Consider the following 16,086-nt stretch of genomic DNA (forward strand, 5'->3'; position numbering starts at 1 on the left):
AACTCACAATTTAGTAATACTACATCTCCTTCAGAATAACTCATTAGCATCTAAACTATCTGATTTTCCCATCTGTTCTAAGGACTAAACACCTTTGCTACACATTATTCCTCCAAAGAACACCTCAACTAATTGTGACATAAATCAAATTATCATATTCATTCAACTTTAAATTAGAGCCTTATATTTAATTCAGGGAACATAGTTACAGTTTTATTTTCATACTGTAATTTATTTTTTAAAGTAGCAAAATAAAGAAGCAGCATACACAGTTGTTCTACATGTCAATTAGCACAGAGGAAAACATCCAATTTTCTATATCTCTACAATGAATTTCATAAATAGATATAATTATAATTCTACTGCCATCAGCTGTTGACAAAACTGTTTAATGTTAATAGAAACTGATGGGTATACAATATGTCACACCATAAACTGTACTGTGAAGCTTGCAAAATTCAATTATGGAAGTTTTATATTTACAGAGAAAAGGCTGGCATTCTTTTTCACTCATTCTGGAGTCTAGTATTCCAATTTCTAATAGAAACTCATTTAAGATTTTACTGCATACAGTACAACACAGCCATCCAGGAAAAGAATGTTTTAGTCTATTTTCAATTAAAAGGCAGATTTGCCAATCCCAAATTCTTGCAACCATAATTGTTAGACTCTTGTGGCCTAATAATCACCTAAAATAGAAGAAAAAATACTGGATAGGACAAAAAACTGAGAAAAATTTTAGCTCATAATGTTAATCTGTTTTTAAATCAGCATCAATGTACAGTCCAAATGCCTCAGGGAAGCTGACCTTAAGGAAATAAACAATGCAGACAGAGAAAGTTTTCACACATATTTTGGCTTTAAAAGAAATAATTATGCCAGTGAGCTCAGGCTTTTCCCCGTTTTCCCAGGTTTTCCAACTCCTTCCAGCTAGACCTTCATTCCAAAGTGATGACAAAGTATTCATAAAAGACTCAACAGAGATCATTATAAAGGCTTAGCTCACAACAGACAAACTAAATTTCTAGATTTATAGTCCTGGTACTGAAACGTGACCTTTGGCTTCAGCACACAATGAACACCATCCCATGCAGACATACCAATGACACAATATTACACAAGGCCAGTTTTTGACAATTAATTTCATTTATTTTCAAAAGGAGCCAATGACACATCTGATGTCACAATATATGGTTACATCCCTTCAACAGAAACACAGTGAGAAACCTTAAATATGCTAAAATTGTAGGAACAGACAAACAAAATGAAAAACAGGACAAGGTGACTATCTACACAAATAACAAGAAGGAAGAAAGTCTTTATACGTAAATAAAACCGTGGCTAAAAATCCACAGAAACTGAGGACTAAAATATATGTCAGGAGCATAACCATGTCTAGTTCAGGCACTGCAAAAAGCAAATCCATTCAAATTTCTGGGTATAGGTAAGTACAGGGAAGAGCAGCAAAGGCAATGTCATAAGAAATGTGGGCAGCAATGATGCTGCCAGGGGAAACCTGGACAGTACCAAAAGTGACTACAGAGATCTAGGGGCAGACATGAAAAGCACAAGGGATCAGGCTGTGTCCTCCTTAGTGCTGCCAGGGAAGAGAAAAGGTGCAAGGAGAGCACTGACAATCCAGGCTGGTAAGTAGCTGCAGAACCAGTGTCAGCCACCTGGGTCTGTGTTCCACAACCATGGGACCCTTTTTGCAGACCATCATCTGCTTGAAAGATAGGAAGCCCCTTCCTAAGCAGAGTAAAAGTATTTTTGTCAGCAAGATGACTGACCTCATTCAGAGGGCTTTAAACTAGTAACTACACAGGATGGAAAGGGTGACCTACAGTCCTGAGGAAGGAGACTGCTAAGGAAAGGGCACAGTAAGATGGGAAGGGATCAGTCACAAGGAAAACAAAACAGGAGGTGCAGGTAGGCAAGAAGATCCCTGCAAAGCACCAATTTGAGAAGTCACATAAATCCTTTACAGGACCTCAACATGCTGCCATGACGTTCCTGTGTATTCCTGCATGCAGTGTGGGTGATAAACGTGGTGAGCTGGGTGTCTGTGCACAGCTGTAGGACCAGGATGCTGTCAGGAATACGGAGGCAGAACCAGAGCTATGCAATGTAGAGTTCAGTCTCCTGGGGAAAAGCAGTCCAGGAAGTCAAGGAGAGAATTGCTCTTCACATGAGAGAGCAGCTGGTGTGCATGGAGCACTGCCTCAAGATGGATGAGGGGTGACAAAGGAGTGACCCAGTGAGTTAGGATTAAGGAGGGAACAGGTGAGGTCCCACAGAACACTAAGCAGCTTGGCTCCAGAGTTGCTGCAATCTTCTGGATTAAAATCTCACTAAGTATCACATTATTTGATTTCACAAAATTTTTAAATGGAAAAAGAGGAGAGAATCAGAGATTTTGCTATTTTTCTTTTTTCTTTTTTTTTTTCAGGAAGTAACAATCTTCCCCTGAATAAGTATGGAAATCTTGAGCATGTAATAATTTTTAAGACAGTAAAAACCTTTCTTCCTCGGTTTGATTTAGAAACTTTTTTTTTTGTAAATACCAGCACTAAACTATAAAGCTGACAATGCATACAGTGATCTACAATGAATTTCCCATTCTTTATGATTGTAGTTTTTCAATAATTTTCCAGAACTGCATTTCTTTCCATCTACACATTTTTCCAGCATTTTCAACAACACAGACCATTTCTGAGTGTTTTGCTGTCTTTACATTTGTTTATCAATACCAAAAGTCCAATACAGTCACTTCCTTATTTATTTCAACTTTGGAGACACACCTTTTCACAGAGCAATATTTAATAGTGCCTGGAAAACAACACTCCATTACATTATTTGCTTACATTATAGTACCAAACACACTGAACACATTCTTTGCATGAATGAGATGGCTGTGGCTTTCAAATAGCTCTTTTTCTAGAAACGTATTTTTTTAACACAGTAAAATATTTTTACATGAGAGAATCATAAAACTTGACTCAGCTACTCCACAGACTGAAACTGGAGTAGAACAGGGTCTTCATCTCAATTGAATTTTAGTATGGACTAAGCACCTAAATTACAGCAAGTAATTTAAAAGCCTAGATATGGTGGGGGGGGAAAAAAGACTACTTTTATACATCAAACCAATGTAACAATGTATACTTACGTAAAGTGATTCCAAACACAGTACATTACACAACTTACAGTTAGTTCTTGAGAAAAAAATAATTGCATCCTGCTTTTGGAGGCAATCTTCTACTTCTCCAGTTCTATTTCCTCATAGTTTGTTCAATTTCCCAGATTTTTATTGTGCAATAGGAAAGACACAGGTTGTAGAGCTTGCTCTGTAATTGATTGTTCTGTACTACCCACTTTAGTGATTTCAGGACCTTTCTGATCCAAATTAATAAAATTCCATATTTCATACTATAACGCTAGAAACATGTAAATACCATAGGTGATTATGAAAATCACTTCCTCATACAATAGTTCTTATTGATCCAAAAAAAACCACCAGTGACATGACTTTTGAATCATTTGGACTCCCATACTGAGCCCAACTTCACTTCCCTAAAACTAGGCTAGGATATTCCAATTGGAAGGGACCTACAAGAATTACAAGGTTGAACTGCCTAATCAATTCAGGGCTAGCAAAAAACTAAGGCGTGTTTTGGAGGGCATTGTCCAAATGTCTGCTAAACACTGACAGCCTTGGGGCATCACCCACCTCTCTGGGAAGCCTGTTCCAATGTTCAAACACTCTCTCAATGAATGAATGTTTCTTAATGTCAAGTCTGAACATCCGCTGGCACGGCTGTGAGCCCTTCCCATGTGTCCTGTCCCTGGATCCCAGGGAACAGGGATCAGCACCTCCCTCCCTCTCCACTTCCCCTCCCCAGGAGGCTGCAGAGAGCAGTGAGGTCACTCCTCAGCCTCCTTTTCTCCAAAATGGACAAACCCCAACTCCTCAGCTGCCCCTCACTGGACAGCCCTTCCAGCCCTTCCACCAGCCCCACTGCCCTCCTCTGGGTGCAGCCCAGCGCCTTCACACCCTTCCTCAAGTGTGAGGCCCAGAAGTGCTCTCAGTGCTCCAGGTGAGACCTCACAAACACTAAATACAGAAGACTATCCCACTGCTGATTCTCTGTTTGTGCTGTGTTTGATGCACCCCAGATGACATCTGTCACCCTGCTGACAGATGTGGAGCGGGCCATTCACCAGCACAACAGGTCTCCCTCTGCAGGGCTGCTCTCCAGCCACTCCACCCCCAGTTAAGACTTTTAAATATTCCTATCTACAAAGCAATTTTTATGCAAACTGCTGCCATTAAACTAGGACAGCTTTGACTGTCAGCTCTGTCTCTGGAAACATGCTCAGAAGTTTAGTGGGTGACCAGCCTTATCATCATTCTGCAAAACAAGAGATGCAAACAGAGTGGTCTCAATTAACACAAGTTTTACAATACCAAAATCACAAAGACAGAAACAAGATAGGATCTTCACCTTCAATCTCAAAGGTCTTCCTCCTTTTTATGTCTTGCAAGATTGTTACATTAATCTATTTCTTCAACAAGTAAAATCACTTACTCCTTTCTCCACTCAACCAGTTTCTGGGAAGAGGATAGGTTTCTCCCAATTATGACTTGACAAATTAATGACTGAAAATAATAAATAGTTTTGTAATGGGAAAAAAAACCCAAAATTATTTGTGTATATTTAAAGAGTTCAAATTTACAGAATACCACATCTAAACTTCTGAGTAAAGAATCAGTTCACCAAAGCTATCAGCGTAATCTTAAGTAAGTAACATAGCATAAAAATATCAAACATGAATGTTCTATATTTTGAACTGCTGTCAGATACTGTCAGGGCAAGCTATTAAGCACCTCTAGCCAATTCTCAGCCCTGTGCCTGCTGGTCTGTGAGGAAAGAACCTCCTGGTGCTGCATGTCTGTGTTAAGAGAAAACAGCATGTCCAAGCTGGTCTCACTCTCCATAAGAAGTCACCATAATCTCTTTGCACTCCCTGGGGTTTCCTGCTCTAGAAGCTTTATTTTACACAGAAAAAAACAACCCGACCCTTTCCAAGCAAAAGCACTGGTAGTAAATATGTGTTGAAACACTTGCAGTAGAGCATTAATTTTAAATCTATACAGGCTGTTGGCCTCTGTAACACAAGACCAGTTCAGCCAGTGTTACTTGTTTTGTCTTAACAATATGAGAGTTTCAGTCAAAGCTGAGCTTAAAAAAAAAATCTTACTAGGAGTTTCCCTCATTGCAGCAACAACTCCAGGCAACATATACCACCAGGAAATGTGGCTGTATAATAACAATTTTAAAGGCATCTGAGAATGAATGCACCAGCCACCTAGTAAGTATTTTCTGACCACTTGGCCATTACAAAGAATAGTAGGACAATAATTTGATATAATGAAAGCTTTCTAACAGCTCCCTTATTTATCACAGATGTGAGCTTATGCTGCTGTGAAACTTCAGTATGTGCCACAGAAGTCACATCAATTCTGAAGTATTAAATCACCTGAGTTGCAGGGAAAACATTCTTACAGCAGAAGCAATGTGGTATAATGTGGTAGGTGTACACTTAATATTTCTAGGCTCCTCTAAATCACAATGTTGTCAGGGAACACAAGCCTAGAGAAATGTAGTGAAATATTCTTTATGCTGCTGTAGCAGCATAAAATGAAATTATGGTATTAAATACTTAGAATCTATGTATTTTTCCTTTACTGTTTATTTCAGACCCACTGTGTCACGTAAGAGCACTGCAAAATATTTTCTACATTCAATCAGTAATGAACCAGGAGTAAGACTATAATAAACACCTGTAATTAATGTATTTACACAAAAACTGTAGTTTTTCTAAAGAGTATGTTGTATTAAAATTCAGTATAAACCTCCCAAAGCTACACTGGCTCTGTTCCAATTTGGAATATTTACTGATATATGAGCAACTCTTTCACACTTCAACATCTAACACCAAAATAAGCTACAAAAACAGATGCTAAATTTTATTGATGCACTTCAACTTTTTTAAAAACCTGTAATGAACTGAGTAAATTATTGTTTCATGTTACCATTATTTCCTTATTTATAAAGCAGTAAGTAATGCTTAATCAAAAGGTTCAAGGATGAAAATATTTGAAACCCCCACGGACACACTAAACTATACTTACAGATGCACAGTCCTGCAGAAACAAAAATAATTGTGCAAACAGCAAACTTAAGTGGAAGCAGTTACTGATCCAACCAAATAACCAAATGAGATTCAAAATGTAATGAAATATCACACTTGATATTTACAGTTGTCCTACAGTCTCTATTTTGTATTCTTAATACATCATTCATTAAATTATTTCAGAAGATTTGTGACTTCTTTGGTGAAATCATGGTTTTTCCATCTGGCACAAATTTTGGCTTGATGTGTTTTTCTACAGCAGCAACATCGACGCGCCACATTCTAACCACCTTGTTACTCAGCATCACTGATCAGCACAGCCCTGTAAATGCAGACTCATATACACTCTGAGACTGTTACTCTGGACTGCTGTTGGAAGATGTTCACACTGTTTTTTGTCAGTATCACACATACAGAATGTTTCACAGGACTGTCAATTTCATTAAAGAAAAATAATATAACAAGCACTTATATTTGTTCCAAAGACCCCTGCATGCCTTATGACTCCAATGACCCAGTTCTGCAAAGGAACATGCTCTGCATTCCCACTACACATACTTTGTGGAGTTTTTTTAACAAAGCTTTCTAATCCAGAAGAGAATACTGCATCCAATCTGTCCATAGAGTCCAAAAATCTGAAGCACACCTCATTTAAGAGGCACTGGACTAGTTCAGCTTGCTGACTTCATCCTCTCTCTGCCTCCTATCTCTTACCATACATTAAAAAACATAAGAACGAATGTCTGGGGGAAAAAAGGGCAGAAAATTATCATGCAAATGACTAACATCAACCAGACTGCCTGACACCTGGAGCCTCCATGCACAAGAAAAACCAACCAGACTGCATTTGTGATTCCTATGGTAATCACTGGTCCAGAAAGAAGCAGCTATGCATGACTTACTGGGGTAAGGGCTAGAACAAACAAAATAACTCAGTCATTTCTGATTGAGCCATTAGGCAGACACTGGTGGCCACAACAAGGCAGTGCAACCCAGCACAAGGTGGAAGCGGCAGCCAAGTCTCAGTGGTGCTCCCTCTGCAACACAACAGTCCCACTGCTTCCCTTGGGGCACAAGCAGAAGCAGTGCTAGCAGAGGGTTCCCCAGAACAGCTCCTGGGACACAATCTCAGATGCTTTCACCTTCCTCCAAATCTCGACAGCACAAAGTCTTCCGGAATTAAGCTCCTGCATTCCTTCAGAAACCAATTCCCTTTTCCCGACTAAAAAACTATCCAAAAATTCTCACCACATGCTTTACCCATTGCCCAAACACTAACAAAACCTGTAACTAACCAGTATTATTATTCAGTCCTTAACACTTACTAATCTTTCCAATGGTCCTCCTAGAGTTTTCACCAAAAAATGAAAACACCTGTAACCCTGCATCAGGGTGCCATTGATTCAAAGGGACGACCCACATCATGGTGCAAAGTATCACACAGAGACATTCAAGTTTACCTGAGACTACTTCCTGATTCCAGAAAATCATATCACTTGGAAAGTGATGTTATGTACAAACTTTTAACTGTACAGACTTTGCCAGCCTTTACCCTTATCAGTTAATATCCTCTACCTCTGTGTTTAGCCCAGAGCTTAACATCACTTTTAATAACTCAACTAGAAAACTAGGAAGCAACTGTCTTCACAAGCTGAAGAACCAATTGTACCTCTTTCACTATTAGGTCTAATAAACCTACTCTCTCACCAGAAAGCAGCTTTGCTATTCTAAAACAAAGCAGAAAAATTTACTACATTTCAAAATCACTACTCTTGCAAAACAGAGACATTTGTCAGACTACTTTGTGTGATTTTCATTCTTTTCCTGGGGACCAGCTCGTACAGGTGCTGCACAAACTTGCACGTAACCCCCAGGGTAAAGCTAAAATTCTATCTCCTAAGAGGCAGTTTTCCCCTTTGCCTCCAGAGAGGCAAGGCCAGTCACTGTCTTAAAGACTTGTACAGTCCTTTCAGCGGAAGAGATTCTGTTTAAAACAACATTTTACATAAATGAACCTGGATGGGCTATTTTAACACATTACTTGCAAGAGCTGATGTCAAAAGATTTTCATTTTTTTGTTTAACAAAATTGTTTTCAGCTTATTTTCAATACTTATTTATGCCCTCCCACTGTTCTGGTAAGCACTATTTCTTCTCTTGTTTTCAATAATTCTTCAAATCCTGAAAGACTGAAACAGTTTGTACATTAACAAAAGTAATATATCTTAATAGCACATAATGTGGATAAGCTTAGCTTACTGAATAAAGAATACCTTGTAATGAAGCATTGTAATTTTAAGACTTCCCTAAATTTTCACTTCACCAGCAAACCAGCTTGACAACGTACAAGCTCAGAAATACCATGACTTAGAAAAATTCAAGCAGCCCAGATGACCTGCAGCTAATAAACTGTAGTAGCACAAGTATTTACAAACAGGAACAGAGCCTGGGATGGAGCAGGAGAGAAGCAATTCTGCAACTTTTGGGAGAAAAATATTTTATGGGCATCAGTGTTTATCAAAGCAAGATTTTACCAGAAATTAAATTAAGTATGAACTATATAAGACAAATATTAGATAAAAGCCTGAAAGAGAAGGTCAAAGAAAACCATAGGAGATATGTGTCTTAAAAATAATTTATGTTTGCTGTCTATCCGAAGAAACATTAATTCAGTTAATCAAAACCACATCAAAACATCACAGCTGCTGACAGACAAAACACTCCTTTATTCCAGTGGGAAAGTATGGTGCTTCAGGAATAGAGAGTGACCAAATTAGTAACAGGAAGAGAGGATAAAACAGGCTAAAAATAACATATAAGATCCGAACATCCTATTACATTTTCCATGATAGATACTACATATTGCAATGCTAAATAGTTACTTGAGAATAAACCAAGTAATCAAATTAAGTTACATACAGAAAACATGGAACTGGAGGAAACTGACATCAAAGTATGCATTTTTAATTTTAAGTGATTATGAACTTCAGTAAAAGAAAAAGAACAGTAAAAGTTCAACAGTGCTAAGCATAACTTCTTATCTCCTGCTGTTTTGTCCAAATTTGAGACAAATTTGGAAAGAAAAATCTCTCCTCACTGAGAGCTACTATAATTGTACTACAACAGAACCAAGAAGATTAACTGTGATTTAGACACTCATACAAAACCTTAAGATGGATCTTGGAATCGCACTTACATACTGCCAGTCAGTTTTCACTAAAGGAAGAAAATAAAATCTAAGAAGGACACATAAGAACTACTATTAGCACAATATTTCAATACATAATAGAACAACGGCTCTTTTTTATCTCATCATTCAAGCACAATTCAACAGGAATCAAAATCCATGCAGATTGTTTTTTTAGGGAGTGATGTGCTCAATCTCTGTGTGCAAATGACTTATTTTCCTCTTTTAGATGAAGTTGACAAGGGTTTGATGTGTTACACTGACAAGAACTGATGCTGATGCCACTGTAGCAACAATAGTAATTCACAGGTAAGTAGGCTGTAGCTACAACACAGGTGAGACCAGAGTCCATCTGAGCAATTTCAGATTTCAAAAATATCCACTGAAGGAATGCTACAAGAACTTAGAAGAATCACCATTTATATTTAATTAGTTTTTAAGAGGTTATACCAAACATACATGATGACAGTCAGCCTGGCTTACTTAAGATACTAAATTATCTTTTATATTGTAATCAAGCAGCTCAAAATAAAAAAAATTACCTTATTTCATTGTCAGAGTTTTAGCAGATTTGAAAAAAGCACTAATAAATACACAAAATGAAGTAAATCATACCTTTAGCCACAGCTTCTTTATACTTTTCTTTGGCAGAATTTACTTCCTTTATTAGTTGCCTGTAGCTAGATTTAAGTTTCTCTAGTTCTGTCTTTGTGACCTTTAAAAAAGGGAAATATTAAAAGCATTAAAAATACTTATTCTCACCACATTAAAAAAAATAGCATTAGTAAAACAGAATTAACAGAATTTATTATCCAAAACAAGGATGCTACACTTTCTACTGGATTGAGAAAATCTTAAAAGGATATTAAATGGTTCAAATTACATGGTGTACATTACATGGTGTGAAATCAAAATCAATACATGCATGTAATTAAGTAAAAGGCCTAAGACACAAATCCCCATTCACATCAATGTAATTAAAATCATTTAGAAAATCCAGCTAATCATCAACAATATTCTATTCCAATTACAAGGCAAAAAAAAATCAAAAAGATGCTTAACAAATCATACTGGCTTAGAATGTCCTATGCAAAGGAAGGAATTTCTTTTGCATCTAATAAAAAGCAAAATTTTTAGACATTACACTTCCTACAATTGACTAAGAACAGTAAGTTGGCATGAAATAATCTATCAATGGTAAAATTTAAACCCTTAAAAGGAAAACCATACCAATAACAAACAAACCCAAACAAAAACCCAACTACAGAAGCAACTAACCAAATAAGAAACATCTACCATGAAATTGAGCACTGAACACAACATTTTTGATCACAAAATTAAAGTTTTCTCTTCTTCCGCCAGTATTCATTCAGTGTGTGACAAAAGTAGTGCACTGTTCAGAAATAATCCCAAATAATGAACTTGCAAACAAAACCAGCCATCACAATAACAAATCACCTACCATATATTGTAAGAAAAACAAAAAATTCCAACAAAAAAAAAATCCAACAGAATAACAGACATCAACTGGAAAATCACAGAAGAGAAATTATTAACTACTTTTAATGGAAGTGCTCCTCTCAGTGAATGTGTAGAAAAAGAAATTTGTTCTACTGGAAAATTGTTCCTCTTGCAGCTGGCAGGAAGAAGGCTGAAGTTCACCATTTTCCCTTTTTTTCATGATGCAAGGCCCAGATAACACTACTTTCATCAACATCTGAAAACTTTATGAAATTCCTTAAAGATCCAACAAAGTGCTGTCTACAGCTTGTATTTTTGGGCCAACTGTGCAATATTTAATTTGAAGGCAGAACCTTTTCTCCACATCAATCACATATACTCATCTAATATTTCTACAATCTGTTAATTATACACATCTGCTGCTATTATACACCAACAGAGGCACTATAGGAGAAATAACTTTATGACAATTTGTATTTAAAGACATCATCACAAATGGAGAAAAAGATGTAATTAGGAAGTAATTAAGACCTAAATAATAAGAACAGCTTCTCTTACAGAAAACTGAAAAATAAAACAGGGCACTAGCATTAGGAAACCTTTATAATAACTACATTATGATTCTTAATCTAGATTGTGTTTTTCCAACAGATAAAACCAACACCAAGAACATGTCTGTTCCCAAAGAACACTTAAGGAATTAAGACAGTCAAGGATTTCTTTAAATTCCATTTTTATTTCAAAAGTCTTACCCACCTAATTAGCACAGTACTGTACTTTTTTCCCCTTCAAATTTCATGAAGAAAGAAAATTATTCAACATCTTAATGGAAACTGGAATAAATCTACAAGATACAAGTCCACTACATTTGTGCAAAAGCCATGTTATTTACTATTCTTAAGAATCTGCCCATAAGATTCCTCACTGTAGAGGTGTCTAGAATAAGAAAGGATGACATACATCCATTTCAACTAAACATATTTTTATGCCATCTTATCCTAAAAATAGGAGCTGCACAGACACTGATGTTCACAAACTTTGCACACTGTATTGAGATATAATTGGCATTTTACCTCTGTGCATAACAATCAGAAATAATACCACAGAACATCAGAAGTCTTTTGAATTTCAGGGATTCATTATTAGAGTGCTCCAGGTACACAAAACCTTGAACAGTGTCAGCTAACAATAGGAGAATGCTATTCAAATACTTCTTTGCAAATTCAGCAAGAGGAAAAAAAGAAAACAACCCCAAAAAACCTTTAACCAAACAACAATGCAAGCTTAATCAGCAGGATGCAAAATACTTTCGTGGCTATATAAACCCATAATAAAATAAAGTTAATATGGTTTGTAATAATCATTTTGGCAAGTGCTCAGTATGCATTATGGTTTTTTGGAAAAGTCTTATTTTAAAAAACAATTTTATAAGAGCCTCTATTAGAGTTTGGCCTATTAACAGAAAACAAAACATTGCATAGTCTTTTTTCAAAGTATACCGGAGCTTATGGCACTCTTACTCCATTCAGCCTTTCCTTCTTATCTTTCTTTTTCTCTTTCTGCAATTCTTTATAACTTTTATTATTTCTAACACATGCTACCAGCTTTTCCTCTTCTTCCATTCTGACTTTTTTGAGGTGCACCAATTCACAAGTAGCAGTAAGTGGTCATTTGGCTTGAAGTTTTATCAGATAATGACAGCCTACTGACCATGCATCAAAAAAGACATCCCCATAGTCCCTTCCTGAGGAATATGCCAGGATTCTAGCATATTATGGAAGCAATCTTATTAGAGCCAATGTATTTAACTTAAAATAGTCTTAGTTTAAATACAGAATAGCTCCAAATTCTTCTCAGAACTGACCAAGAATCTTTTACTCATCAATCCGTGACAGTGTTTCTGCTTTACTCAGATTTACATTTTAATTACACTACTTCAAATCCCAAATTCTCTGCTGGAACAAAGAAGAAACAGTGCTTTTCCTTCTCTCAGTAGACATTTCAGACTATTGCTCTGATTTTTGACATCTGTAGCTAAATCTCCCCCAGAGCATCTGAAACTGTGGTTTCTGTCAGCTTTATTGACAAGATATAGCACTTCGAACACAAGCAGGATAACAGACATGTCATGGAAAACACTCTGAAGAGTTTTACCTGCAGTCTCAATATTTAGTTTACACCTGCTCTATATTTTAGAATAGGGACTAGAACCCTGTCCCCTCCCAAAAGAGTCTGGACTGCCAAGAGCACTCATTGAGAACAGTTTACAGTGCCCTAGTCCCATGAATGTCTAAAGTGGAATTAGAACAGGAAAATAGATGGAATAGAGAAGTGTCACACAAGAATTCATTATCCTCTACTACAATAACATTTCCAGTTCCATCTGTCCACGGAAATTCATGGAAGAAACCTTTCCATCTTTGCCTTATCAACTAGCAGGAAAAGAAAATCTGTGAAGAAAATCATTAAAATTTAAACTAAGCATTCTACATATCACCCACTACGCTTTTACCACAGCACGAACAAAACCCAAAAAACCCACTCTTAATTTAATATTTTAAATATGAGAATTATAATCAACTTATCAAGCACAGATGAATAAAATACCTTGTACATCTCCGCTTCAATTTGTTGATGAACACCTACAAAACTCTTCTTAACTTGCTGCTTATCTTTGATCATCATTGTAAGCCTATGCAAGGGCCCAGAATTAAGATCTTCGGCATGTGTCTTCATTATTTTGCTCAGCTGTTCTGTTTGCTGTACCACAAGCAACCAAGACTATAAAAAAGTCAGAACAGAAAAGCACTTATTTATTTCAGCTCACAATAACCACACAATTAATAAGAACTGTGGGAGAAGATGCATCATTGTTTAAAAAAATTCAGTAAAGCAATAATTTTAAGCTTACCCAAATGCATTTGAGATCCTCCTGCAACAGGAAAATCATGCCTCAATCTCACTCATAAAATCATAAAAAAGCACCAGAGAGAAAAATACAGTATTGAATATTCACCCTTCAGCATTGTCATAGTATTTCTCTACACCAAAGAAAGCACTGCAGCCTTATTTTTTTTAAATATACCCCTAACATCCCTGAGAACCATGTTCCAACATCCTTTGTCCTCCAGTTTCCCCCCATAGTTGCTCTGCCCAAGCTGACTTCCACCTTTGTCTGAACACCTGACAGCAATACACATTTGAGGGGTGGTGGTTTAAGAGGACACCATTAGATCAGCTGCTTCACACAGCAGCATCAGTCAGACCACCAGTATCAAAGCACAGACACAACACCCATCTGTCACTGTAACCCAGCATCCTTCTGAACCCTTGCCTTAATAGCTTGCTCGGACATTCTGTCAGTTTTCAGGACAGCTTAATGTGCTGTGAGTGGCTCTGAATACAGATATACATCTACAGATAGCAGAGACACAAATGTGAAATTAAACTTCAGTTCAAATAAAACCTTGGTTACCCTCAAGATTGCTGTCACTGGATTCCTTAAAGATAACTCCCTGACAATGAATGCTGTGCTATAGCTAAGATTTCAGAGTGGCTACATGCCACAGTGTTACAAGGTTGTGAAGACACCTAGCATAAGAGTTCTATTGGCATTTATCCTGGCTCTTAATCTGAGATAAAAACTTTAGAAAATAATTTGTTTCTTAGCTTTGGGGTTTCTTTATATCCTGCATACAAATATATATACCTAATATTTCCATCTCTACATGACAATGCTGCAACAGAAACTGGATTATACAGAACAGAAGACAATTGACTCCCCTACATACTGGACTATCTTTAACATTTCTTCTAGATTGTAAATGTCCCACAGATTGGCACAGAGATATCTGGACTGCTTAAAGTGTGTGTTATAAAATGTCAAGGCCTAAAGCTTTCCTGCTGTGGCTGGAGACCATTTCAGAAGCCATACTGCAAAGCTGCATAGGATAAAACAGCACTGAACACATGTGAAAAGAGTAGGGCTTTCTGGTTGCAGAAGAGTTCATGAAAGTGCTCTCAGAGGTGAAAATGTAGTTAGAATCATCCATTTTCCGCAAGGCTGATTTGTTACTGATGAAACAACTACTGTTTGAATCCTGAAAAATCACACCAAAAGCATTTTTCAACAGTACAGGTATTCTAAGGAAATGCTTAGTTTATAAGTCACCAAATGAGCTTAAATAAGTCAGAAACATAGCAATTACTTCCCTTTCTATCAAAAAAAAAATCATGTATTTCCCTGTTCTTCACATCACTCTTTCCATCAGGAAAAGGGGAAAGTGATGTTTCCATAGGGAAATATTAGTAAAGCGCAGTTTGTGTGCTGTGTTTTTATTATTTTAAATTAGGAGAAGGTGACATGAAAATGCTTCAATAACAGAGATTTATATGGGACAAAAAAGCTGTGTGGGAATAGCAGAAAAAGTAAAGAGCATTTCCTTCCACAAAAAAATTACCACAGTTCAACAAATGCAGTAAAACACATTGTTGTTTGTTTTAACACTATTTTTCAGACATATACACACACAAAAGAGCAGTCTGGAAGCTGTTAAAAACACCCCGTTTCTAGCATTACCAGTTCCTGCTACCATGCCTTCCAGCAAGTTTGTTATCTCCACATGAAAAAAACCAGAAGACAGATTTTCCCAAACACCATTTCTCTATAAGTGCTCATTGTTACTGTAAACTTAGAGATCAAATCAAAACAAAACAATCAATCACAACAACAAACCCAACAAAACAAAACCCATTAAAAATTAAACAGCTTGCTATTGGGTTTTAATGCCACAAAATGCCAAATAATACCACAATAACAAAAACAGGTATTTTATATATTAAAAGATATAAGAAACTAGACTTATTTCCCATATTTCCATCATTCTTTGGTTCTGTAAAATGTCAGGAAGAGAGAAAAAAGTATCACAAAGGATTAAAATAAATTAGAATGAGATTATTAAATAATCAATAATTCAGGCTTTTTAACTGCCAAAACCAGTAACATAAAGTGTCACTACACAACTGCAAAATCCAAGGTGGCAGTGAAATTATAAGGCAAGCCCATATAAAAGATCAGCCAGTCCATATGAATATTTTTGCTATTAAAATGTGGAAAACAGAGAAAACATAGAAATCAGAGATGCAACGCTGAAAAATTACACCTCCTTAAGAGAAAAAAAAAGGGAATGAAAATTATGCTGAAGGACAACTTGAGCACCTTCATTCAAAACGATTTCAAAA

The 16,086-nt window shown here is 36.6% G+C and overlaps 1 protein-coding gene across 2 annotated transcripts in view; it reads right to left on the minus strand.

The window, feature by feature from the left end:
• FER (FER tyrosine kinase) overlaps window positions 1-16,086 on the minus strand; it is a 158,011-nt gene that overhangs the window by 122,324 nt on the left and 19,601 nt on the right. For both annotated transcript variants that reach the window (XM_059491724.1, XM_059491723.1), the window contains 2 exons: window positions 13,453-13,626; window positions 10,000-10,099 (listed from right to left, as the gene is read on the minus strand). In XM_059491724.1, the coding sequence (XP_059347707.1) occupies window positions 10,000-10,099; window positions 13,453-13,626 (274 nt within the window). The remainder of the gene's footprint in view (window positions 1-9,999; window positions 10,100-13,452; window positions 13,627-16,086) is intronic.

The sequence above is a fragment of the Ammospiza nelsoni genome, chromosome Z, assembly GCF_027579445.1.
Source record: "Ammospiza nelsoni isolate bAmmNel1 chromosome Z, bAmmNel1.pri, whole genome shotgun sequence".
Classification (NCBI taxonomy): Eukaryota; Metazoa; Chordata; class Aves; order Passeriformes; family Passerellidae; genus Ammospiza; species Ammospiza nelsoni.